The sequence below is a fragment of the Muscardinus avellanarius genome (genome assembly GCF_963383645.1).
Source record: "Muscardinus avellanarius genome assembly, chromosome: 7".
Lineage (NCBI taxonomy): Eukaryota > Metazoa > Chordata > Mammalia > Rodentia > Gliridae > Muscardinus > Muscardinus avellanarius.
In genome coordinates, this window is record NC_137793.1 from 61,501,391 (window position 1) to 61,528,750 (window position 27,360).

The 27,360-nt window shown below is 38.1% G+C and overlaps 1 protein-coding gene across 1 annotated transcript in view; it reads left to right on the forward strand.

Annotated features, from left to right (window-relative positions):
• Positions 1-872: 872 nt before the first annotated feature.
• The window catches only part of FH (fumarate hydratase), a gene marked incomplete at both ends in the record, with an annotated part of 33,394 nt that continues 6,906 nt past the window's right edge, over positions 873-27,360 (forward strand). The window contains 6 exons of the mRNA XM_080698326.1: positions 873-998; positions 7,188-7,322; positions 11,021-11,131; positions 20,834-21,010; positions 22,945-23,127; positions 25,817-25,982. Coding sequence (XP_080554452.1) covers positions 873-998; positions 7,188-7,322; positions 11,021-11,131; positions 20,834-21,010; positions 22,945-23,127; positions 25,817-25,982 — 898 coding nt within the window. The remainder of the gene's footprint in view (positions 999-7,187; positions 7,323-11,020; positions 11,132-20,833; positions 21,011-22,944; positions 23,128-25,816; positions 25,983-27,360) is intronic.

Here is a 27,360-nt window from a genome sequence, read left to right on the forward strand (position 1 = left end):
AGAGAGAGAGAGCGCGAGCACGGGAGAGAGAAAGAAGAATATGGGAAGAGAGAGAGCATGTGCTGGGATCAGGGTTATGTAGGGCTTGGGGTTACAGATTGGGGACTAGGAGAAATGCCCTTTGAACTAATTGGCTAGAGTCCCATTGGAGGGGGTCGGCAGCCAGGTAATTGGCTCAGGGGTCAGTGGGGAATGTCCCTTTCACTGATTGGCCAAGGGCACCAGGAGGGGGCAGGTCTCCCAGGTAAGTGACCAGGTATGGTCAGAGGAGGATGGTAGCTTAACTGGTCAGACCAGGGCTCAGGAGACTTAGCTTATGGGGGGGGGGGAGAATCTGAAATAAGAACCTAATTCATCTAGCAGACTCCAATATGACAAGTTTGAAAACCCAGCGATTATTTTCAATGCAGGATTATTGTCATTTCATTCTCTATGCTGTTGCACTTTCCCAAAAATTCTAGTAGGATGTGACCTGGAAAAATGAACAATCCCCCAAGAGAACATGACACGATAAATATAACAATAAATAAATATTCTTTTCTAGGTTATTCCAACAACCAAACTGTTTAATCAGCTAAAATCTTCAGTCAGCCACGCATTCCAAACCGGTCACAGGAGCACTTGAACCACGTCTCCCAGGATTCCTTGCTCACTGGTTTCCCATAAATCCGAGGGCTTCTAACATCCGTCCCACAGCACCGAGGGAGTTAGCCAGCCCTCTCGCTCCTTATTGGCCTTTCACTGTTAGTCCCGCCCACTATCTCCACTCAGGCTGCTGATTGGATAGAACTGTGGGCGGGGCGGGTGGTGTCGGCGAGCGCAGGGGCGTGGCCGCGCACGCCCGGAAGTTTCCCCCGCGCTCCGTCCGCACCATGTACCGAGCACTCCGGCTCCTCGCGCGCTCGCGTCGCCTCCTGCGGGATCCATCCGCAGCCGCAGCTTCGGGCCTGGGTGGCGCGGCGGTCCTCCCGCTCCGGCCCCCGAACGCCGCACGAATGGTGAGCGCAGGCCGCGGGTGCCGGCCGGGCCGCGGTGACCTTCAGCCTTGCCCTCGGCGCCCGGACGCCCGGGGAAGGAGCCGAGGCCGAGGCCGGCCTCCCGCCTCTCCGACCCCGGGGCGGCGGGGGTGGGCGCGGCGGCGCGGGGCCCGCAGCCCTCCGCCGGTGGTAGACGATCCTTAGGAACTTCAGGTTTCATTTCTCGTGAAAGCGCCTCTTGAATTAGAGTCCGAATAGGTTTCCCCACAACTTTTGAAAAACTCAAATCCGCAAACTCGAGCGCAGCATTCGGAATCGTGTTTGAGGGGATGGGATAGGACCTAACTAGAGTTGACTCTGTAGTTTATTGATAAAGGCAGCTAAGGAACCCAAAAGGTCCAAGTTCAAGGTATGTCATGATTGCTTAAATAAGCACGCTTGCTCTTTAGAGTGTCACCTTCGGGAGTTAAGGCTTTATTATTTCTTTTATTGTTTTTAAGACAGGGCCTCGCTAAGTTGCTGAGGACCTCCTCGAACTTGTGATCTCCCTGCCTCAGCCTCCAGACGTAGTGGAGCTTACAGGCGGGGATTCTCACGCCCAGCTGGCAATTCTGGTTTAAAAAACATTAAATACGTATGTATATTAGAAAAAGTTCGAGGATATTAAGGATATTTTAGGAAGAATAAAGCTCTTCACTGTGGACTAAGGTGTAGTAGGTGGTTTGCAATCCCAGATGTGATTTCAGATTGGACTCTGCTATTCAGAAATTGAGACTTGGAGCAAATTGTCTTTGCACCTCATTTTCCACAACCATACAAAATTTGAGTAATTATAAATACTCAGTAGTAGTGCACATGAGAAAATACTACGTAGTGAGCGATAAACATGCTCCATTTAAAGGGCCAAGACCCTGCACTTTAAGGTTCTTTGATGAAATTACTACACCTAAAACTACCAAGTCCAGGATTGCTTTGGATTACTGGAACTTCCTGATCTCGTAAGTTTAGTGCATTTTAGAACCTTAAAAAACTTTAAAAAAAATTTTTGCTTTTTACTTTTTTACTGTTTTGTAAAGGAACCGGCTGTAGAACTTAAGAATCATCATCTTGGGGCAAATGTTAGAAGATTGTAATGGTTGTAATGTCAGAAAATAAGAGAGGTTTTTTAAATTTTTTAATTTTTTCTTTGTATATTCCTAAACACATTATTTCCCCTTTGAACACATTCAGCTCCAAACTCTCCATTGATTTGATTTTATTAAAAAAATTTCCTATCACTAGTGTTGAGAAATTCACATAGCCCTAGAAACTGTAGGTTACTTATTATTTAAAAGAACACATAGCGGGACATGGTGGCGCAGGCTTGTAATCCCTGCGCTTGGGAGGCGGAGACAGGAGGATCACGCAGGTGTGAAGCCAGCCATGCTTAAGAGACCCTGTTTCCAAATAAAAAGTATAGAATAGGTGCCTGGGAGTGTAGCCCAGAGATAGACGGGTTTCCAGGAACCCCAGCACCACAACACACACACACACACACACACACACACACACACACACACACACACAAGCTAATTTAGTAGAAAGATAAGGTATTTATTGAATGCATTCAATGTGTAAAGCCCTGGAAATAAGATGATAATTTGTGGGCTGTTTAGAGACTTCTTAGGGAGATTAATTAAGCAAAGTTGTTAAGTAACCAAAAATATCACACACGAATAATTACAGTGTGATAAATACTGTGGAGGAGAAAAAGTGCTTTGGGAGGGAGAATATTTAATAGGGAGCCCAGCTATTATATTGCCTTGGTAGCATTGTGATTAGGTAAGACCTCCATGTTTTTTAAAGGTCATCTTATTTCCTTAATAATTTTCAGGATGGCTATAAGCTCTGAAAAGATAATATCTTATTCTGTATTGCTATGTAAACCATTTGTTATGTTATATGCCTATTGTGAGGCATGGTAGTCACCCTATATTTTAGGACAAGACAAACTTTCAGAAAGAAATTGAAAACCCAAAACAGAAGTCAAGTGTTGATTTTTTTTTCAATTTGTTAAGCCTTTTTGTATGACAAATAAAATAATTTGGGTTTTCTTGAACACTAAAATATTTCTTTTGAACCAGTTTAGACTGAGAATCTGGAAAGCATTTTACTTGTCTTTAGGAAATGCCTGGCTTAGTTAAGTGGTCATTTTATCCATGCATTTGCATAGGGTTATCTTATAGGCTCAAAACTGACCTTTGAAGTTGAGAACACTTTGGCAATTCCTTAGGTCCTTGGGGACAGGGGCTGTTAACAGTATTTCTAGAATTGATATAGCTCTAACGCAGTGAATCCTGGACATGGGTCACTTATTATTTCCCTTGGGGGGAAGTTATCTCCAAAAAGCCCTTGGAAACTCCTACTTTGTGTTTGCCCTATACCTACTGGTTAAATTCTTAAAATCATGGTATTAATCCCTAAAGTGGCAGCTGCCTTTTCTTGAAATAAAGAATTATGGCATATGCAGACACAATTTCTAAAAAGAATGGTTACATTGAAGAGATGCTTCGATTGTGTCACTGATACTTATGTTATGGAGAAGAGCTACTCCCTTATTTTCTCCCAAACTACTGGCAATAGGTAATATACATGGTGACATAGAAAGGTCTTGAAAGCCACACGAGTGTTTTTCAAACCTGAGGTGGACTCATTAGTGATTGGTGAAATCAGTGTATTGGGCAATGATGGTTTTTTCTTTTTTCTTTTTTCTTTCTTCTTTTTTTTTTTTTTTTTTTTTTTTGCGGTCTGAGGATGGAACCCAGGGGCATTTGACCCTCCGAGCTACAGCCCCTGCCCTGTTTTTTATTTTTTATTTTGAAACCGCGTCTTACTAAGTTGCGGAGGGCCTGACCAAGTAGCTGAGGCTGTCTGTGAACCACGATCCTCCAGCTCAGCCTCCCAAATGTTGGGATTACAAGTGTGCACCACCACGCTCGGCTGTTTTTTTCCTTTTAACAGACGAGAATAACATGAAATAGAAACTATTAGTACATGACATGTATTGTTTCATGAATTTTGGTGTATAATGTATATTTATACTGGATCCAGATATAAAGGTCTTCTGTAGGTTATTTTTAAAAAGTTTGAGCTGGATGTGGTGGCACATATTTGTAATCCCTGTATTTGGGAGGCTGAGACAGGAGGATCGCAGATTTGCAGCCAGTCACAGCAGTTGAGTAAAACTTTCAGCAGCTTAGCAAAACTGTGTTTCAAAGTTAAAAAAAAAAAAGGCTGGGGGTATAGCTCAAGGTTAAAATGCCATGGTTTCAACCCCCAGAACACCACACACACAAAGATTGTTAGAAGAAACTTGTTACTTGACTGGGTTCATTGTTCTTCTACGTGCACATGTGCATAATTTTTGTATGTATATATAATATGTGTATATATATATATATTATTTAAAAGATTCTAGTCATCACACATAGGCAGCATCTCCTGACAGTTTTTCCCTAATTGTTTGTACTAATGCAACTTTAGAATTTATAGAATTTAACGAATAAAAACGATCCTACATTCCTAATTTTCTTGGTGTGAACAAAGTGCTTTCTTTTTTAATTTTTTAAAATTTTTATGTGGATCATACTGAAATTGGCATACATTCAGACTGTGCTTGGTGTCCTCCGCCACTCCCCCCCCCCCTTTTTTTTGCCATACTGGGGATTGAACCCAGGGGCATTCCACCTCTGATCTATTTTTTATTTATACCTCTAGCCCTATTTTTTATTCTTGAAACAGGGCTCACTAAATTGTAGAGGGCATTACTAAGTAGCTGAGGCTGCCTGTGAACCTGCAATCCCCCCTGTCTTAGCCTCCCAAGTACTGGGATTAGAAATGTGCACCCACTACGCACAGCTTAAAGTGTTTTCTTAAGTGGAATATCACATGCATTCTGCTGTTTCCTTCTGTTTCTCCTTCTGTCCTTTAAAATAAAATCAGACTTCAGGTCATTGAAGCATAATTCAAGAAGTTACTTGCTCCATGAGGCAAATATATATCCGGTGTGTGTGTGTGTGTGTTACTGTGGATTGAACCCAGGGCACTGTATATTCGAGCTTCATCCTCAGCCCTATTTTTTATCCTTTATTTTGAAACAGGGTCTCACTGAGTTGGAAAGGGCCTCATTAAGTAGCTGAGGCTGTTTGCTGTTTGCGTACTGCTATCCTCCTGTCTCTGCCTCCCAAATGTTGGGATTACAAATGTGTGCCACTATGCCTGGCTTCCATATGAATTTTTATTGCATCCATTTTGGGAGACACACCCTACCTTTCTGTTTTGCATGGGATTTAGCAGTCTGTCTTGGGTCTGTTACACACAGCCTTAAAGAGTGGTCAACGTCATTCTTCTGTGTCTGTTCTACCACTTTGTGCAGCATATGTATTTCTTGGAGTTAAAGAGAAGAAATTTTTAGTTTTTGGGAAAGTTATTAGCTAGCTAAGCTGTGACAAACACTGTTCCTTTTGTGTGTATATGTGGTGCTGAGGATTGAAATCAGGACTTTGTGTTAGGCAAGCATTCTACCAGTGAGTGACTCAACAAGTCCCAGTGTTTGCTCTTATTATCTATTTGGGATTTTTTTTTTTTTTTTGGTGGTACTGGGGTTCCTGGAAGCCCGTCTACCTCCGGACTACACTCCCACACCTATTTTTTAACTTTATGTGGAAACAGGGTCTCTTAAGCCAGCGAGGCTGGCTCCGAACGAGCGCGATCCTCCTGTCTCTGCCTCCCAAGCGCGGGGATTACGAGCGTGCGCCACCACGCCTGGCTTTATTTGGGATTTTTATTCTGAAGATAGGAAGTAATTTTTTTTTTTCTGGGGATGGAACCCAGAGGCATTTGACCTCCAAGTTACACCCCCTGCCCAATTTTTTTTTTTTAATTCTTTATTTTGAAACAGAGTTTCACTGAGTTGCGGAGGGCCTCACTAAGTAGCTGACGCTGTCTTCGAACCGCGATCCTCCGGTCTCAGTCTCCCAAATGCTGGGATTACAAGCATGCGACACCAGCCCGGCTAGGAAGTACATTTTTTAAAGTGTTTGGTGAGTGTGTGATTTGAACTACAGTTAGTAGTTTCTTAATGACATCCATATTTTAGGATTTGATTGAGACTGTTATTTCTTGATTTGGAATTAAACTTTTTAAGAGATTTAAACTGAAGAACATAACTAAACTTTATTCATCCAGAACTTGAATAGTTCTGAATTTTATCATAACAATCTGTAAGTTTAGGGGACAAAGTTATTGCTGTTTTATGATGAAAATATCTAATTTTGAACATAAAAAGTGACGAGTAAGTTTAAGAAACCAAATTTGACAAACTGCTGATAAAAACAATTTTTTTATGGAGCTGGCCTCTTGGTGCTTTTTCTTAACAAAGTAATGAGCTAGAATTCTTGGTGCCACGGCTGCCTTTGCTATTGCTAGTGTTTCAAAGTGTGTATATATATTTAACATATAAGGAACTTAGGATATCTGAAATAATGCAAAATAAAAAATATTTTTGTTTGTGCATTTGATATAAAACTGTGGCTGGTTTTGATTTATAAGAGGGGAAAAGGTTGGTGTTTAATGGCATTCATGTGAAACTACCATAGGCCATCTCCCTCATCTGTATGTTTATTTAAGTTATAGATGAGAAAAGCAAGTGACACAGCTACTAAGTGGTGGGTGTCTGGCTTCAAAGCCTGAGCTGTTTCTTTTGTACTATGCTGTCTCTCATGTGTAGTGTTTCTTGGTTGCCCGTATCTGAGCTTTGTTTAAATATATTATTTTCAAATTTTAAAGTATTATTCTCACACTATTTTCAAATGTTCCCAGCAAAGTAAACATTAACTTAAATTAGGTTTGAATTGGCTGAATCTTCGTCAATCATAGGCACACACCTGAAATGGAAAAGATTACTGTTATATTTCAAAGACTTCCTCCGTACTTATCATCACGATAAGACATGAATTCTATAGTCTGTCTTTAATATCTGCATTAATAAATTTGTGTGTCATATTTCTCAAAGAAAAAGCTAAAAGTAGAGAATAGAATGGTAATTAAATGAACCTTTTTGTCTTTATGATACTCACTGATGTTTCTTTGCCCTTGTAGCTGATGAGATGCCATTGCTCTTGATAACTGGTTTCTTTTCAGGCAGTAACAGTGTCTTATCCTTGTCTTTAGGCAAGCCAAAATTCCTTCCGTATAGAATATGATACCTTTGGTGAACTGAAGGTCCCAAATGATAAGTATTATGGTGCCCAGACTGTGAGATCAACGATGAACTTTAAGATTGGAGGTGTGACAGAACGAATGCCAGTAAGTGGCTTTTGTGGAAATGTTAGCTTATTTTGGATGAACTAGGCTATGTTTATGTCACTTTACCTTACAAATATTTTACAGAGTTAAGCGTAAAGGTATTAGAAAACTGTTTTAATGAGTAATAATTTTTTCTCTTTAAAATGTCGAACTTTCTAAAGTTGTAGCATACTATTAATTTGATCTATAACTTTGAATATTTTAAGATTTTTATTTTCTATTTTTGTGGTTACTGGAGATTGAACCCAGGGACATTGTATCACTGAGCTACTCCCAGCCCTTTCTGATTTTTTTTTTAAATTGTGAAACAATGTTTTGCTAAGTTGTCCTCCATTAGCTTCAAACTTGCAATCTTCCTATCTCTGCCTCCCAAGTATGGGGACTTAAAGATGTGTGCCACTGTATCAGCTTTTTTAGATTTTTATTTGATTGAACTAAATGACTCTTTTAATTTTTACTTGGTATTTACTGATTTTTGTTGGGGTTTTTAAGTTTGTAAACAACTTATTTCAGTATTATAATTCTTGATTCTGTTTTTTACTCATTTAAAACTTAGGTTTTTTTTAATATCATATTTTCTATCTTGGTTACAGTTTTCAGAAAAGTATAAAATACACAAATATACCAAAGTATTATTTATTCATCATGTTTGGCATATAATATATAATATGTGAATGCTTATTTAATGCCACATGATTTAGATAACAATTAGAAAACTTTTGCCATGTTTCATTAAATCTGAGATGCCATCAAGTAGAAAATGGACCAGTATGGTACCACTAAAAAAGAAGAAGCTAAAGTTGTAATATGTCATTGATTGTAAGATGCATCTTGATTTCAGAGATGTTAAAGTGTGAAAAGAGTTGATGAGATACATTACATATCTTCCTGGAGCCCAGCGGGAGTATGAAAAGTAGTCAATACAGGATAGGCTAGTAAGCCTAGAAGTAGCAGGCTTCATCCGGTGAGCTATTGTTTACCAGTTATCTCCTCAATCTACCTTTTATTCTAGATAATTTAAAATTCCATATTTTAACTCATTCCTAAGCCTTCAAGACTGAATCCTAACTGGTTTATAAAACTTTATTACAGAATTAAATCTTTGAAGACAATCTTTTTGTCACTGCCACCTATGGCCTGCTTAGTAACGAGATAAACAGGGTCTGACTACATGTTTGGGTAGCAAAGGGCTGGTCCTAAAATGTACTCATAGAATTAAACTCCTGGGGTGAAAAGGTTGGCCCGCCAACAGTGATGGAGTGAATGTGGTTCCTGTTTTGATGACCCTGCTTTAATCAGCAGTCAGTGTGGCTTGAAGGGTGTGTGCTGCTGCTTTTGCTCCAGAGCCAGGGCAACCATTGGGTTATATGTCTGTGAAAGGTGGACACTTGGGGACTTGGTTAAGTTGCATTTGATTTCATCTCTATTACCTCCCTCACCTTTCCTAGATAAGAAACAAACTGTATGTATGTTGGACTTAGTAGTGTGGTAAAATCCAACCCTTTGTGCCTGAAGTCCAAAGTAAACAAAACCAAAAAAGATTATGAACTTCTATACTTGATTTTAGCAAAAAGACCTAGAGGTGATGAGATTATGAATTTCTAATGTGAGTAGATTAAGAATGTTTTTTGTTTTTTTATACTGGGGAATGAACCCAGGGGCATTTTAACTCCATGATATACCCTCATCCCTTTTTATATTTTTTGTTTTGAAACAGGGTCTTGCAAAGTTGCCCAGGCTGGCCTCAAACCTGTGATCTTCCTCTCTCAGCATCCTAAGTACTGGGATTACAGGTGTGCTCCACCAGACCCAGATGATTAAAAAATTATAATATTTTTCTCCCCAGTGATACATTGTGAAATTTTATTTCAGTGGTGTTTAGTGAAACTCACACTGGTATGAGAAATTTCATTTCATTCCATTCCATATTCTTTTTTGTCTGATAATAAATACTAGGGTCAGGCAGTCCATTCAGATGCTCAGTGTTGATTGGCATTTGGTTGTGAATTTTGTGGTGGTTCAACCCACCACCACAGTGTTTCATTCCTGTAGAAACTTAACTCCCCATTTTTTCAGGTTTAAATCTTTTACATTTCTAATCATGTGTGCAGTTTGTTTCCATTTTGTTTGAGTAAAGCATTTATAATTTTTTAAATTTCAGTTATTTAGAATTCACAGTGAATTTTTTTTGTTTTTCATTTTTGGCTTACCTCTTATTCTCACTGTAGTCCGGGTTTATGTGTTTAATATGTTTTATTCTTTACATTTTCTTGTTTTTTCCACTTTGATACTCCTCAGAGGACTATAGCTTCTGTTTTATAAACTCTTTGTTCTTTTCCTCAGCTTTTCTCTCTCCTTTTTCTACGTTTAAATTTGGCTTGGAATCTGTGCCATGATTTATATGATTAATTTTGACAACTCTAAATTATTTTCTCTTGACAAAAACCAGGTTATTATTTCCTTGAACTTTAATCAAGACATTCAGTTTATCCTTTTAAAGTTTAGATGATTTGAAGTAGAAAATGAAAAGATTTCCATACTAAAAAATGAAAATACAGTTATATATTATTAACCATTAACTTTAAGACTGGAGAATCCTGGATTTAAAAAACAAAAATCCTGAGTCAGGTGTGGTGGTACATGGTTGTAATCCCAGCATTTGGAGGCTGAGACAGGAGGCTCGTGGTTTGTGAACAGCCTCAGCTACTACTTAGTGAGGTCCTTTGCAACTCAGTGAGATCCTGTTCAAAATAAATAATAAAAAATAGGGATGGAGGTGTAGCTTGGAGGTAGAATGCCCTTGAGTTCCATCTCTAGTATTGCAAAAAAATAAAATCTGGGAATATTTACAGTAATCAAATCTTATTTAAAGAATGTCAAATCAAATGGGTATGGTAGCACATGCCAGTACTGGGGAAGCTGAGACAGGAGGATTGCGGGTTCAAGGCTAGCCTCAGCAACTGAGCAAGGCCCTCTGCACCTTAGACTGTTTCTAAATAAATAAAAAATAAAAATAGTGCTGGGGGTATAGTTCAGAGGGAGAATGCCCTTGGGTTCAATTCCCAGTACCAAAGAAAAGTCTAATATTTACTAACTAGAAAAAAAATACATATGTAAAAATAAAGCTGAAAATGTACATATATGTATATGTATGTACACACACACACACACACACACACACACACACACACACACAAACACACATTTTCACCCAAAGCTATAAATGGGATAAAATGAAAGTTCTTTAGTCATTGGTTATCTCCTAGTGATTAGAAGTTAAATATGTTGTTGATTTTTTTTTTCTTTTTTAAGAAAAGGAAACAGTTATAATGCAACATGGATCCAGTGATGAAAAATTAATGACTCTTGTTGAGAAATGATTGAATACCTTTGGTTTAAATGTATATTGTATAAAAGTAGATATATACACTTTATAACATATATGTATATAGAGTATAATGAAAAACATGTCTGGATATGTGTGTATGAACATATATATATGTGAGATATAGATGAAGACTCAATGTATTTTTTTGGTTCTCTTGTTGCATTATGCGTTTATCTGTAATCTTTTTATTTTAAACATAGAATAATGGTATTAAGTTACTGTTTTATGTGCAGTTTTTGCATTGCATGAAATAATAAATTTTCATGCATAACTAAAATCACAAGTTGAGATGTTTTCTGATTAATTTTAGATCCCAGTTATTAAAGCTTTTGGCATCTTGAAGCGAGCAGCTGCTGAAGTGAACCAGGATTATGGGCTTGATCCAAAGATTGCTAGTGCAATAATGAAGGCAGCAGATGAGGTAGGTGGTGATAGTGTATTTTTTAAATAGCATCAGACCTGTGTCTTCCATTGGTTTTTACAAGCTCTGCTAGGGGGAAAGGGCACTGAGTACTTGAGCTAAGGAATTTCAGATAGGGTGACAGCATTGTTTGGAGAGGATATTAATATGACACTTAAAATACTGTGACAAAATTTCTGGATGATTTTATAACTTTTACTTTTAAGCATCTTGATTTTCCTTGTTGACTTATATATGGTGGTTCATGCCTATAACATCAGTTACTCAGGAAACTGAGGTAGGAGGATCAAAAGTTCAAGGCCAGCCTTGGCAACTTTAGCAAGACGACTGTCTCAAAATAAAAGACAAAAAAGGATACAGCAACTACACATATGTCGTTCATTACAGTACTGTTATAATAATAAAAACAAAGCCAGGCGTGGTGGCGCACACTTGTAATCCCAGCATTTGGGAGACTGAGATGAAAGGGTCCGGGTTTGTGGACAGCCTCAGCTACTACTTAATGAGGCCCTTTGCAACTCAGTGAGACCCTGTTTCAAAATAAAGACTAAAATATAGGGCTAGGGGTGTAGTTCAGAGGTAGAATGCGTCTGGGTTCCATCCTTAGTACTGCAAAAAAAAAAAAAAGATTAGATTATATCTAAAAATAACAGCTGCTTACATATGTTGCATTTGTTTTAGTTATATTGTGAATCATAGAAAGTTAGTGGATGTAACCTAGGGGCATTCTACCTCTCTACCTTTACCCCTGTTTTTATTCTTTTTGAAACAGGGTCTCGAGTTGCAAAGGGCCTCACTAAGTAGCTGAGGCTGTCCGCAAACGGAGATCCTCCTGTTTCAGCCTCCCAAATGCTGGGATTACAAGCATGCGCCACCCTACTCAGCTTGAAAGTTAGTTTTTTAAAGATTGGCATAGAACAGAGCCTAACCTATGAGAAATAGGGAAGAAAGTTTGCAAAAAATGTATGTTATGATCCAAATTTTGTTAAGGAAAAGAAATGAACAGAAAATGTGTTTTTATATACACATACAGACAGGACCATCCTCCATTCCCAAACCCACAGATGCTCAAGTCATCATATACAATGTGTATATTATTTGCTGTTGACCTACTCACTTCCTCCTTTAAATCATCTCTAGGCTACTTAAAATACCTAGTACAATGTAAATGCTATATAAGTAATTGTTACACTGTATTGTTTAGAGACCATTGGCAAGCATAAAGTGTATACATGTTTATTTACACATATATACCATTGCATGGGATACTGATTGCCATTATTTCTGAGGAGTAGAACTATTATGACTATTATTCTTTACTCAGATCTCAAATCGTCTGCAACAATCACCTATTATTTTTCTAGAACTAAAAAAAAAGTCTTGAAATGGACCAGTTGTCTAAAGTAGTAGATTTCTCAAGTGCATTGAATTTTCTTTTTTTTAAGCTAAGATTTTTTCCAAAGATGAAGTTGAGTATCTACTCATTTAGGAAGCTTACAATTCCAAAACGAATGCAAAAGCTGAGACTAGGAAAATAGGACAAAAATAGGGGCAAATCTGGGCAGTGCTTATTTCCCATTTGGCACTTGCTGTTGGTTGGACATCTGTGCAGTAAACTATCTATTAATGAATTCACATTTTCAGATCCCTAGTTCGTTATGCCGTCTCTGGTACTAGCATCTGTTGGATATTCCTTCTGAGCACCAACAATAAATGTATCTGAAGACAGCATATTTGCCAGCTTAACAGGTGGCCCTCTTCTAGAGGAGGCAGAGGAAAGTAAGAAAGATGGCTTTGATTTAGTTTTCATTTGAAGCCAGTTCATTATCATACCATGCAGAATGTATACTATTTCACTTTTTAAAGCATTCATGATTGTAAATGTGATGCTACAGGACCTTAGAGTTGAGACACACCTACATTTAAATGCCAGGAAGCCCTCAGAGAATCATTTAGCAGATGAAAATATCGAACATCTTTAAAATAGTGCTAATGTAATCATGGTTGATTAAAATAGTCAGTGAATATTATTTCTCACTTGGGAAGAAAGAATGTGGGTCTTCGGGCCAGAGGGAGAATCCATGTTGGAACTTAACTCTAACTCAGAACCTGGGCAGTGGAGATGGCAGGTTTCACTCTGCTAGCGGCAGTCTGCAGCTGAGCCCTCCGTCCAGTCCGCTCTTCCACTCTGCTCCACTCCATTAGTGAAATACTAAGGAATTTTCTAAGTAACAGAAGCCCAGCCTACTTGAGTCTAGCCCTCTCTAGCAGGAGGCTGCAGCAGCCCCATCCCCCCCTCCACTCCATTGGCCCCTTCTATCAGTGAATTACTACGAAAGCACACAGACCTGGGAATTGAGTGTAGCCCCTCTGGCTGTCAAGTTGGAGGTACTCTGCCTAAACCCCCCCTCCTCGATGACCTCTGAGATAAACCTAGGCAGCTGGAAACTGAGTGGGTGGGGAACAAGAGCTCTGGATCAGAGGTCAGGAGCAGCATTTACACTTTTCAAAGGAGGCTGGAACCCAAGAAGAAAAAACATCTGACATAGGACAAGAATTCATATTTAGCCTATTTAGTCCTTTTTCAAAATAGAGAAAACCTTGTCACTTTTTGTTAAACAATTCTTAAGATTTATATTGTTTGATTTCCAGGTATCTGTCTTCCTGCACCTTTTATTTTTCTACCTTTTCACTGTTATTTTTTTAATTTTATCTATCATTTTCTCTTTATTTTTATTATCTTTTTACACAGTTTTATTTTTTACCTGTTGCTATTCTTGCTCCTTTTGTTTCTTTTCCTCTTTTTTTACCCTTCCTTCTTGCTTATGTGATTTGTTCCTGTTCATACCAACTGACTTCTCTAAACTTAAACCTACTAGTTTCCTCAACTTCCGCCCATAAAAATCACTCTTTCCCTATTACTCCTGTCATAACTTGCTTGGTACTTTATATGAAGCCTAGTGGATGTACTAGTGCAGCTCCAATTTATATAGTTTGACTTCTTCCCATACCACCTCATTACTCACTCAGCCCTCCCTCACTCCTCTACTAACTGAAACCCCTTGACTGTACCTGCATACTCTTATCACTAGCCTTCCATGTATGCCTACCTTTTTTTCTCCCCCTTTCCAAAGACCTGCTAAACTAAACCCTTTAATATTTCCTACACATACTAAACCCTTCAGATTTTCCTCTTTTTTCCCCTTGAAGACTTCCCATCAACTAAAGAACTGTACCATTGCCGTCTTTAGAAATATTTAACTCATACAGCTCTCTTCCTCATCAGACATGTATTTGTGATCATCAAAATAGCAGAAGTTCTTGAGGACATACACAATACAACTTTCTTTTTTTTTTTTTTTTTTTTGTGGGTCTGGAGATGGAACCCAATGGCATTTGACCCCCGAGCTACAGCCCCTGCCCTATTTTTATTCTTTATTTTGAAACCGGGTCTCACTGAGTTGCAGAGGGCCTCACTAAGTAGCTGACGCTGTCCGCGAACTGCAGTCCTCCAGGTCTCAGCCTCCCAAATGCTGGGATTACAAGCGTGCGCCACCATACCCGGCCACAATACAACTTTCTATGTAGCTTATAGGTAGATATTGACACTGTTGTTAATTGATGCCTTCACTGTCCAAGTGATTGGTGATACAAGTAGTGTAGTAAGCATAAAGATACTGGGTTCATAACCAAATGCTATGTAGTGTCCAAGTCTATTGCCACAACTGTCTATTATGAGATCTATATATGAGATTAGAACGTACGATGACAAGGACAACACATATTTATGAGACAGAACCAGGACACCTGAACTACACCCCTAAATCAGCTAAGAGGTAACACATTCTGCCACACTAATTATCATTGAAGAATCCAAAAAGAAAGGGCACTACAGAAGTAATTAAAACACAAGGAACTTAGAAGTCATGAGAAAAAGAAGTATAGACAGTTGGTATGCATAACTGCATCCACAAAAATGGAAACTACCTCAGAAGAGGAATAAAGATGAGCTCAGAAATGTGTTTATCAATCTGATAAATTACCTAAGGGAAGATAGGAGGAAAGAGCTCAGAGAATAATAAGGAAATAAAAGGGTTTTATGAACAAATAGCTAAACTCTGAAAAAAGAAACAAAATTTGAATGACATGAAGAATGCAATAGACCAACTGAAATAATAAATAGAAAATATCACCAACAGACTAGACTACACAGAATCCTGAGTCTCAACTTTAGAGGACAGTACATTCAATCTTGAACTTGTAGTGAGTAACAGGTAAAAAAAAAAAAAAAAAAAAAAAAATATGAATGGAACATTCAAGATAACTGGGACACCATAAAGCACCCTAATCTCAGATTAATTAAAATTATAGGAGGCTTAGAGAAACTAAGGAAATAAAAAATATCTTTGAAGAAATAACATCAGAACTTCCCAAACCTGAAAGACAAGACAGACATTCAGGTACAAGAGACATCCAGAAGCCTAATTAAACAAGATCAAAGAAGACCCTCTGCACATCACATCCTAATTAAAGTGACCAACACTGAGGCCAAGGAGAGAATCTTAAAGTCAGCAAGAGCTAAATATCAGGTGACATTTAGGGGCAAGTGAATACTGATTATACCAGACTTCTCAACCCAAATTCTAAAAGCCAGGAGGACATGGAATGACATGTGCCATGTCCTGAAAGAAAACAATCTCCAACCAAAACTGTTAAATCCAGCCAAGCTGTCCTTCAAATTCAATGGGGACCTTTCCTTGATAAAAACAAAACAAAACAACAAAAAACTAAAAGAATATATTAACACCAAGCCAGCACTACAGACGCCAAAAGAAATAATTCACAATTAAGAAACAAAAAAGATAACCTCAAACACAAAAGGAACTATCTCCATTAAATGATAACCAAGTAAATAAAAACTTACAGAAGCAAAACTCTAAATGTTAGGAAATAACAAAAATTTATGTTATTTCCTAAATGTTAGGAAATAACACTGAATGTAAATGGCCTCGGCTCTTCAGTTGAAAGACTGGTTGGCAAAGTGGATTAAAGCTCAAAACTACTATACATTGCTTGTAAGAAACTCACAAAGATATTCATAGGCTAACGGTGAGTGAAAGGATAGAGAAAGATATTCCATGAAAATGAAAAACAGAAATAAGCAGGAGTAGCTATTCATATCTGACAAAGCAGATTTCAAGCCAAACTTATAAAAAGAGACAAAGAACTGGGTGTGGTGGCACACACTTGTAATTCCTGTGCTTAGGAGGCAGAGACAGGAGGATCGTGCAGGTTTGAAGCCAGCCGCGCTGGCTTAAGAGACCCTGTTTCCAAATAAAAAAGATAAAAAATAGGTCTGGGAGTGTAGCCCGGAGGTAGAAGGATTTCCAGGAACCCCAGTACCACCACCACCAAAAAAAAGAAAGACAAAGAGGGCCACTTCATATCGGTAAGGGAACAAACAATACAGCAAGATGATATAATAGCAAATATTTATGCACCAAATATTGGAACCCCTATGTACATTAAACAAACACTATTGGGCATTCAGACACGGAGATCCAAATACTATAGTACCGGGAGACTTCACCACATATATCTACATTAGGCAGATCAACCAGATAGAAGATCAGTAAAGACATTTCAGACCTAAGTAATACTATAAACCAAATGGACCTAACAAGCATCTATAGAATATTTCATCTAACAACAACCAAATACACATTCTTTTCAGCTGTTCATGTAAACTCCAAAAGAGATCACATTCTAGGCCACAAAGCAAGTATCAGTAAGTACGAAAAAAAATGGGTCCAGTACTGTGCATCTTCTCGGATCACAATGAATTGAGACTAGAAATCAATAGCAAGAATATACTAAGGAACTATACCAATGTATGGAGATTGAATAACACTTTTGAATGAGGACTGGATCATAAAAAAGGGAATAAATTTTAAAAATCTAGAACCAGGGCCGGGCATGGTGGCGCACACTTGTAATCCCCGCTCTTGGGAGGCAGAGAAAGGAAGATCGCACAGGTTCGAAGCCAGCCGTGTGCGCTGGCTTAGGAGATCCTGTTTCCAAATAAAAAATATAAAATAGGTCTGGGAGTGTAGCCCGGAGGTAGAAGGGCTTCCAGGAACCCCAGTACCACCAAAAAAAAAAAAAAAAAAGAAGAAGAAAAGAAAGAAAAATCTAGAACCAAATCAAACTAGAGATACAGCCTACCAAAATTCCTAGGATACTCTGAGAAAAATCTTAAAAGGCAAATTTATAGTATTGACTTTGCCTACATAAAAAAAAAAAAAAAGACTCCAAGGAAACAACCTAATGAGAAATCTCAAGGCCCTAGGAAAACAGGAACAAATAAACCTCAAGTCCAGTAGAAGGCTGGGTTGATAATTAAAATTAGGCCAGAAATAATTGAAATCAAGAATAAAAATTTTAAAAATCAATGAAACGGTTGTTTTTTGAGAAAATGAACAAGATTGATAAACCTCTAGCTAACTTAACCAAAATAGAGAAAACAACCAAATAGATTAAGAGATGAAAAGGGAGTTATTCACAACCGATAATGCAAAAATTCAAATGGCCATCCATAGCTACTTTCCAACGAATTGGAAAACCTAGAAAAAATTTTAAACTCTTAACTAGAAATGTTAACTAGAAATTGAACCAAAGGGACAGAAAATCTTAACAGGCCAATGTCAAACAGTGAGATTGAAGCAGCAATAAAATGTCTTCCTACAAAAGAAAACCCAGGTCCAGATGGATTCCCTGCCGAATTCTATAAACCCTTCAAGGAAGGGCTAAGCCTTCCTTGTGCTTCTCAAATTATTTCAGAAAATAAGAGGTGGAATACTCCCTGATTTGTTCTATGAAGCTATCATCACCCTGGTACCCAAGACAAGTAAAGATAACTCAAAATCACAAAAATTTTCTTAATGAATATAGATGCAAAAATTCTTAATTGATTACTAGCAACTCGAATTCAGAAATTCACAAAAATTGCTCACCATGTTGAAGTAGGTTTCATCCCAGGGATGCAAGGATGGTTTGGCATACACAAATCAATAAATGTACCTCACCACATAACCAGAAGTAAAGACAAAAACCACATGACCTTCTCAATACATGCAGAGAAACATTCTACAAAATTCAATATCCTTTCATGATAACCCTGAAGAAACTAGGCATGGAAGGAAATTACTGCAATATCTTATGGTAAACCCAAAGCCAATATTATACTGAATGGAGAAAAACTAAAATCAAAATCAGACAAGGATGCCCACTGCTATTTAACATAGTACTCAAAATTCTAGATAGAGCATTGAAAGAAGGAAATTAAAGGAATATGGGCAAGGAAAGAAAATGTGAAATTATTCTTGTTTGCTGATGACATGATCCTAGAAGATCTAATAAAATCAACTAAAAGACTGCTAGAGAGCTGATAAGCAAATTCATCAGAGCATCTGTTTACAAAACCAACTTAGGAAAATGCAGTAGAGTTTTTTTTTGTACACCAATCCTCAATCCACTGAAAAAGAGTTTTTGGGGAAAATTTGCACTCACAGTAGCTCCAAAAAGAATAAAGCAGTTGGCTGTAAATCTAACCAGAGAAGTAAAAGACTTTTATGATGAAAACTACAGAACACAGAAGAAAGAAATCGAAGGCCAGGAGATGGAAAGAAAGTTGGGCGAGGTGGCGCATGCTTGTACCTCTAGCAGTTGGAATGATGAGGCAGGAGCATGGTGATTCGCGGACAGCCTCAGCTACTGACTGAGGCCCTCTGCAACTCGGTGAGGCCCTGTTTCAAAATAAAGAATAAAAAGTAGGGCTGGGGGTGTAGCTTGGAGGTAGAAATGTCCCTGGGTTTCATCCCCAGTACTGGCAGGGGGGGTGGGGGAGCCAGGCATGGTGGTACACGATTGTAATCCCAGCGCATGGGAGGCTGAGATTGGAGGGTTGCACAGATTCGAAGCCAGCCTCAGCTAGTTAGTGAGGCTCTCAGCAACTTAGTGAGACCCTGTTTCCAAATAAAGTATAAAATAGGTCTGGGAGTGTAGCCTGGAGATAGAAAAGCTCTTGGGTTCCACCCCCAGTACCACCAAAAAAAAAAAAAAAAAAAGAAGAAGAAGAAGAAGAAGAAGAAGAAGAAGAAGAAGAAGGAAAGACATCCCATGATCTAGATGGGCAGAATAAGCATCTTCAAAATGGCCATTCTACTAAATGGTTACTACTAAATATCACAGAAATAGAAAAACACTCCTAAATTCATATGGACAAAGAAAAAAGTTTGCCCAGAATAACCAAAGCAATTCTCAGAAACAACCATGCTGGAGGCATCACAATATCTGACTTCAAACTCTGCTGCAAAGCTGTATTAATAAAAAGAGTATGGTATTGGCACAAAAACAGACACATAGATCAGTGGAACAGAAGATATAGAAACAAACCCTCACACTTATCTCTGACAAAGGGGCCATAAACAGACGCTGGAGAAAAGGTAGCCTTTTCAACAAATGGTGCTGGGAAAATTGGCTAAACATATAGAAAAATAGAAGTAAGTCCCAACCTCTCTCCCTGCACAAGAATCAACTAAGATAGATAAAAGATCTAAAAATAAGACTAGAGACTTAGCAGTTACTAGGAGAGAACAAAGGACCAACTACCTGACACATGCACAGGTAGATACTCCCTCAGTAAACCCCTAGAACTCAGGAAATAAGGAAAAGTAATAAAGAGGATTGTATCAGATTAAAAAGCTTCTGTGCTGAGAAACTATCAAGAACCTAGAGAGAGAACCTACAGAGTGGAGGAAAATCTTTGCAGCTCTTCTTCTGATAGAGGATTAATATTTAGAAAATGTAGAGAATTTTAAAAACTTAATACTAATAAAACAACCCAATAAAAAACTTGGCACAGGATCAAAATAGATAGTTCTCAAAAGAAGAAATACAGATGATCAAATCTATGCAAAAATGTTCAATCTCATTAGCAATCAGGAAAATGCAAAACAAAACAAAACATTCCATTTAACCCCATGTAGAATGGCAATCATCAAGAATACAAACAATAAATGATGTGGAGATGATATAGGGAAATAAGAACTATTCTACACTGTTGGTAGGATTGCAAATTAATATGTATCTAGGTTCCTTAAAAGGGTGGGAATGGAGCCACCAAATCACCATGCCATACCACTTTGGGGATCTTCTCAGAGGATTCAAATTCAGATTACTTGAGGAATACATACATTTCCATGTTTATACAAACTCAATTCATAACAGCCAATCTATGGAACCAGGCTAAATGTCCATCAACAGACAAATGGATTAATGAGATTATGGAATATACACACAGTGGAACTCAGCCATAATAAAGAACACACTCATTTAGTTTGCAGGAAAATGGTTGAACCTGGAGAATATTAAGCTTAGTGAGATGAGCCAGTCACAGAAAGTAAAGGGCCATATGTTTTCACTCATGGGTGGAATTTAGGGGAGAAACTAGAAAACAGAAGACCCCAGATAAATGAGGGGCACACTAGTGGAATGGATCTGGAGAGGTGGGGATAGGGTGGGAGCAGGAGGGAAACAACACATGCCTGCTTGTATGTATTTGTTATTCTGAAACTCACTATGATACATAATTATAGTGCACTGGTACCAAAAACACTCATTTTTAATGTTTTGTTTCTGCAGGTCGCTGAAGGTAAATTAAATGATCATTTTCCTCTTGTGGTGTGGCAGACTGGATCAGGGACCCAGACAAATATGAATGTAAATGAAGTTATTAGTAATAGAGCGATTGAAATGTTAGGAGGTGAACTCGGCAGCAAGAAACCTGTGCATCCCAATGATCACGTTAATAAAAGCCAGGTCAGTATGTTTTCTTCCCTTGTTTCATTACACATTGAAAAGCATAATGGAAGCGCCTGTGTGTGTGTGTGTGTGTGTGTGTGTGTGTGTGTGTGTGTACACGCGTGTGCATGTGAAGCATACACTTTTGACAAGGAGAGTTCTTTTACCTTATATTTGAGAATTGCTAAGATAGTTCAGAAGTCCTTTTTTCCCCTTTACCAGCTTTCCTTAATGTGAAAACATGTTAAATAAGCCAGGCATGGTGCACACCTGTAATCCTAGTGCTTAGAAGATAGAGACAGGGTGATCACAGTTTTTAGGCCAATTTTAGCAACTTTACTAGGCCCTGTTCTAAAATAAAGTTTTTTTTTTTTTTTTTTTTCGGGTCTGAGGATGAAACCCAGGGGCATTTGACCTCCGAGCTACATCCCCTGCCCTGTTTTTTAATCTTTATTTTGAAACAGGGTCTCACTAAGTTGTGAAGGGCCTCACTAAGTAGCTGAGGCTGTCCACGAACCAGGATCCTCCTGTCTCAACCTCCTGAATACTGGGATTACAAGCGTGTGCCCGGCTAAAATAAAGATAATTTTTAAAAAGGGCTCATTGTGTAGCTCAGAGGTAGAATACCCCTGGATTCAGTCTCCATTATCCCACCTCCCCTCCCCCCAAAAAACATGTTAAACAACCATGATACATTTATCAAAACTAAGACATTAACATAGGCACAATGCTCTTAAATAAATAAATAACAAACTTTTTTTAAGATTTTATAAATTTTTCTACTGATGTCATTTTTCTCTTCCAGGATCCAGACTGAGCTATACATTACATTTAGTCATATGTTCCCTTAAGTTCTCTGATTTGTGATGGTTTCTTGTTTCTTAGGGGCTACTATAGCAGAACACCATAGACTGTGGCTTATTAACAATAGAATTTGGCCTATGAGTACCTAAGAATTCATTATACTGTACATCTTATTGTTGTGCTTTGATATTTTCCATAGAAACAGTAAAATACATGAATAATATATCTCTTAAAAATGCATCATACTTGCTGGGCATGGTGGCACATGCTTGTAATCCCAGATTTTGGGAGGCGGAGATCAGAGGATCACAGTTTGTGAACAGCCTCAGCTACTTAGGCCCTTTGCAATTCAGTAAGACCCTGTTTCAAAACTAAAAAGACTAAAAAGTAGGGCTAGAGGTATAGCTTTGAGGTAAAATGCCCCTGGGTTCCATCCCCAGTACCCCCCCCCCCCCCACACACACACACAATCAATGATAATAAAAATTTAGGGCTGGGGGTGTAGCTCTGAGGTGCAGTGCCCCTGGGTACCATTCCCAGTACCACAAAAAAAAAAAAAAAAAAAAAAAATCATACTTTAAAAGTACAGGGTTAGTGGTTGAGGAAAGAGCACTGTGTGTGTACTGCTTGGTCAGTCTCAGTTTTTTCAGTTCCGATGTATTTTAGCTCCATCACAGCATCTCAGTCTCAAGCTCAGCTGTCCTGTGGTTAATGTGGTGACCTACCTCAGAGAATATTCCTCAGCTAAATAAGAAATGCTTATAAAGAATAGATGTGCTTTATAATTGTGAGGAATGTTATTGTTCTCTTCAAGTACAGCTTTTAATTGGATTTCTCTGTTTTGCTGTCCTTTATTAATAGGCAGGTATAATATGTAACATATGTAATATACTTAGTATGCTTGGTTATAATACATAATATATTCAGTATATGTTATGTATTCATAATCCTGAGTGTGTTCCATATAGCAAGACAAATACAGGAAGCCAGGTCACTTCCTGATTTGTTACATGTAAACAAATGTACTTGTTACATGTAAAGGTACACTGGGTTCTGAATAGTCAGTGAGTTATTTTGAGATACTTGGTTTTGCTTTTTGTTGCTTTGGGTTTAACATTTCACTTTTTTTTAAAAAAAAATTCCAACAGAGCTCCAATGATACTTTTCCCACAGCAATGCACATTGCTGCTGCAGTAGAAGTCCATGAAGTGTTGTTACCAGGGCTACAGAAGCTACATGATGCTCTCAGTGCAAAATCCAAGGAGTTTACACACATCATCAAAATTGGACGTACTCACACCCAGGATGCTGTTCCACTGACTCTTGGGCAGGTACAGGAATTTGACTTGTTCAGTTTAGGAAGTGATCTAAATAGCCAGCATATCACCCTTGAAATCACACTAGTTTAGAAGGACAAGTTTATAACAAAAAATTGTTCTGTATTGAAAGGAGATGAGTAACGTACTGGGAGTGAACCATCGAAATCAGAGTGCTTGGGCTCAAATCTTTGCTTTGCTGTGTACAAGCTATGCAACCTTAGGAAAATTATTTAGCCTTTCTGTGCCCAGATTTCTGTGCTGTAATGTAAAGAAAATTATATCTCTTTCATAGGATAATTATGAGGTTTTAAATAAGTGAATTCACAGAGTCCTTAGAATCATGCATTAATGTTGACTACCATAATCATCTTTATCAGTGTGATTATCTTGATTTTTTCGTTTCTCTTACTCTAAATTAGAAGGTTTAGAATTTAACTTTAAAGTAATTAAACAAGGTGTAGCTTCCTCATTAAAATTATTTTGACCATGTCTTCATTAAGATACCAGCAAATATTTTTATGTTTCTTAACCGGTTGAAGAATATGTGAATCACATGATAATTATGAAATAATCATTTCCCAGAAATAGAGGTGAGACTGAGAGTTTGACTTTGCTCATGTGGGTGTATTCTTGGTTTTGGTTTGGGGTTTTTGGTTTTTTTTCAGGATTGGGGATTAAACTCAGGACCTCCCATATTCTTGGGAAATACTTAAACACTAAAGAAAGCTTGATTAAGCCGAGTGTGGTGGAGCACGCTTGTAATCCCAGAATTTGAGAAGTTGAGACACGAGGATCTCCGGTTCATGGCCAGCCTCTGCTACTTAGTGAGACCCCCTGCAACTTAGTGAAATCCTATTTCAAAATAAAGAATAAAAAATAGAGCTGGGTGTGCATCTCGGAGGTAGAATGTGCCTGGGTTCAATCCCAGTACTGCAAAAAAAGAAAAGAGAAACCTTGATCTGTTAGCTTAATTTACATACAGAAGGCATGAAGAAAACTCAAAAGGATTTGTTAACAAACAAATTACGGAAGTAATTGAGCCCACTGCATGAAGTTGCCTCGAAGGCTGAGGCTCATTTCTCTTTGCGTCATTGACTCTTGGTACCATGTGTTTGAATCCGTGGTTTCTGATTTTTTTCCTTTTTTCTTGGTATGTCACTTTTTGTGTGTGTGGTACTGGGGATGGAACTCAGGGGCATTCTACCACTGAGATACACCTCCACCCTATTTTTCTTCTTTATTTTGAAACAGGGTCTCACTGAGTTGCAAAGGGCCTCACTAAGTAGTAGCTGAGTCTGTCCTCGAACCAAGATCCTCCCATCTCAGCCACCCAAATGCTGCGATTATAAGCATGCACCTCCGTGCCCAGTGGTATGTCACATTTTGAAATTCATGTCTGTTGGGATCATGTTGTGGCCTCTTATATAAAATTATCATTTTTACCTATCGTGACAGAAAATTCTGTTTTTCTACTTGACTTGATAATATGAGGATTCATACTTGCTTTTTGTGGAATTATCTTTTAAATTTTTGCATTTTCCCCAGTCATAATCTCTTCCCTAAGTGAACCAGCCTCTGTGCGTATACTCATATGTGTGCATGCTGTTTTGTCAAATGATTAGGTCTACCTGAAAGGAGTTGTATTTTTTTTTTTCTTTTTTTCTTTCTTTTTGGCAGTACTTCTGGGAATGAAATCCAGGGGCATTGTACCTGTAAACTACACTCCCACCCCTATTTTTTAGTCCTTTTAACATTTTGAAACAGGATCTCAACTGAGTTTCAAAGGGCCTCGGCTAAGTAGCTGAGACTGTCTGTGAACTGCCATCCTCAAGTGTGCACCACCATGCCCAGCTAGGAATTGTATTTTTGAAATGAAATGTTTTCTTTACATCAGTATGAAGTCCTAATGCTAATAAAAAAATATTTATGATTTTTTAGTATTTTCAGGCAGGAAAGAAAAGATTTGCTATAACCAATATCTTTGGCTTAACAAATTAGGTTTTAGTTCATGCCTTTATTCCTACATAATTATTGATAGGGTTTCTCTATGTTAAAAAATGGCAGATTTTGCAATTGCCTTATTTAAAGTGCATCCTAGTGAAGAAATAGTGCAACACTGAGAGCAGAATTAGCATGTATAGGAATGCTGTAGTCTTACCCCACTGTTACCTTCGTTCACAGTCTCTTCAGTGTGGCTTAGCTTCTCAGCTCCCAGTCATAATCCCAGTAAAGGATCTTTGTTACCTCTCAGATTTTTAATCTGAATTTTTTGGGAAAGGTTTCTGTATTTGTGTTTTTCTTGGGAAAATCTGTATTTTTTTCTTTCTTAATGTTGTCTGGAACACACCAAAAAAATAAAAAAATAAAAAAAAAGGAAATCACTTCAGTTTATTTAGGAGATTACAAACAAACCAGTAATTTAATAGAGTGAACTTATTTTTGAAGTTTATTTACTGTTTTTTTGTTGAAAGAATAGGTTCTAAAAGACTGCATGTGATTAGTTGCATCGTCCTATCATATCGCTTTATAAGTCTTCATCCTTCCCTGTACTTTTGTTCATCATCAGAATTGACACTATATGAATAACACTTGAATAGCTTATAATGTAGTACTCTGAAATATTTTTAGAAGCTTCTATTTAATGTAGTTAGAGTAACTTATAAGCCATGAGGAAATTCTTACTTTCCTTTTCTTCTTTCAGGAATTTAGTGGTTATGTTCAGCAAGTGCAGTATGCCATGGCGAGAATAAAAGCTGCCATGCCGAGGATTTACGAGCTCGCAGCAGGGGGCACTGCTGTTGGTACAGGTTTGAACACTAGGATTGGCTTTGCAGAAAAGGTTGCTGCAAAAGTGGCTGCCCTTACAGGTCAGTGATCCAAGGATTCTTACTCATTTTCTTAAACTCATCTGTATGCTTTCTAAGTATCTCTGCCTTAAACTTTTCTGAATTTCAATTTAAAAGTTATATTTTTCCATCAAACGTGTCTTATGCCTCTTTTAGAAGTTGTAATACTGATCCTTTTACATTAAAGGTTTTCTGCAGTTAAACAGTGTTATCTTTGCTTACTATCTGGTAGTATTCAATTATTTTCCCTTTGAAGCAATTTTGAAGTGAAATTTTCAAAGTAGGCAGAAATAACTGAATCTTGAGTAAATCATTGGAATGGGAAATATGTTGTAGATAGACTTAGTTTCTCTTTTAATGTCATGCTGTGGTATTTCTTTGAATATTAAACTTTTTAAATCTTTCTTTAATAGAGTACTATAGTGTGAATAATGATTATTACTATTAGAGCCAAGTTGTTATATCTGTAAGCTACTAAGGTGCAGTTGTTACCAGAGGGCTAGAGTGTAGATAATTACATAGTGTATATTACAGCTTGCTAGCCACATCATATTTTAGTAGAGAAGAATTGTGTTTTTAGGGCTTAGAATATGTAGATTTTGAAATTTGAGCACAGGAGAGATTAAGAGCATCTAACACAAGCCGGGCATGGTGGCACATGCTTGTAATCCCCGCGCTTGGGAGGTGGAGACAGAAAGATTGCTCAGGTTCGAAGCTAGCCTTGCTGGCTTAAGAGACCCTATTTCCAAATAAAAAGTATAAAATAGGTCTGGGAGTGTAGCCCGGAGGTAAAAGGGTTTCCAGGAATCCCCATACCACCACCACCAAAAAAAAAAAAAAACCATTTAACACAACCAGGCGTGGTGGCGTATGTTTCTAATCCCAGCATTTGGGAGGGTGAGACTGGAGGATGGCGGTTTGTGGACAGCCTCAGCTACTTAGGCCCTTTGCAACTCAGTGAGACCCGGTTTCAAAATTGGGCTGGAGGTGTGGCTCGGAGGTAGAATGGCCCTGGGTTCCATCCCCAGTACTGCAAAAAAAGAAAAAAAAAAAAAAAAAGAACATCTAACACATGATGCTCCTTTGTCCCTCAGAGGGAAAACCCAGGTGTTTGGCTAGAGGAGAAAACAGATTTTAGCAGCTGTGAACTAAGAGAGGAGTAGTATGGGATAGAGCAGAGTGGATTTTACTTGACTCTTCAACTCAAGGGAAGTCATCATGCACGTGTTTGCAGGATGAAAGTGGATTTTCTTCCGCTCTGTTTTCTTCCTTGCAGTTTCAGCCACTGAATGTGCCCAGACCAGATCCTTTGTGCTCCTCTAGGACTGCTAAAAAAAAAAAATCTAGATGTAGCTTGAGGCTTAAAATGAACATATTTTCTTGAAGTACAGCTTCTGAT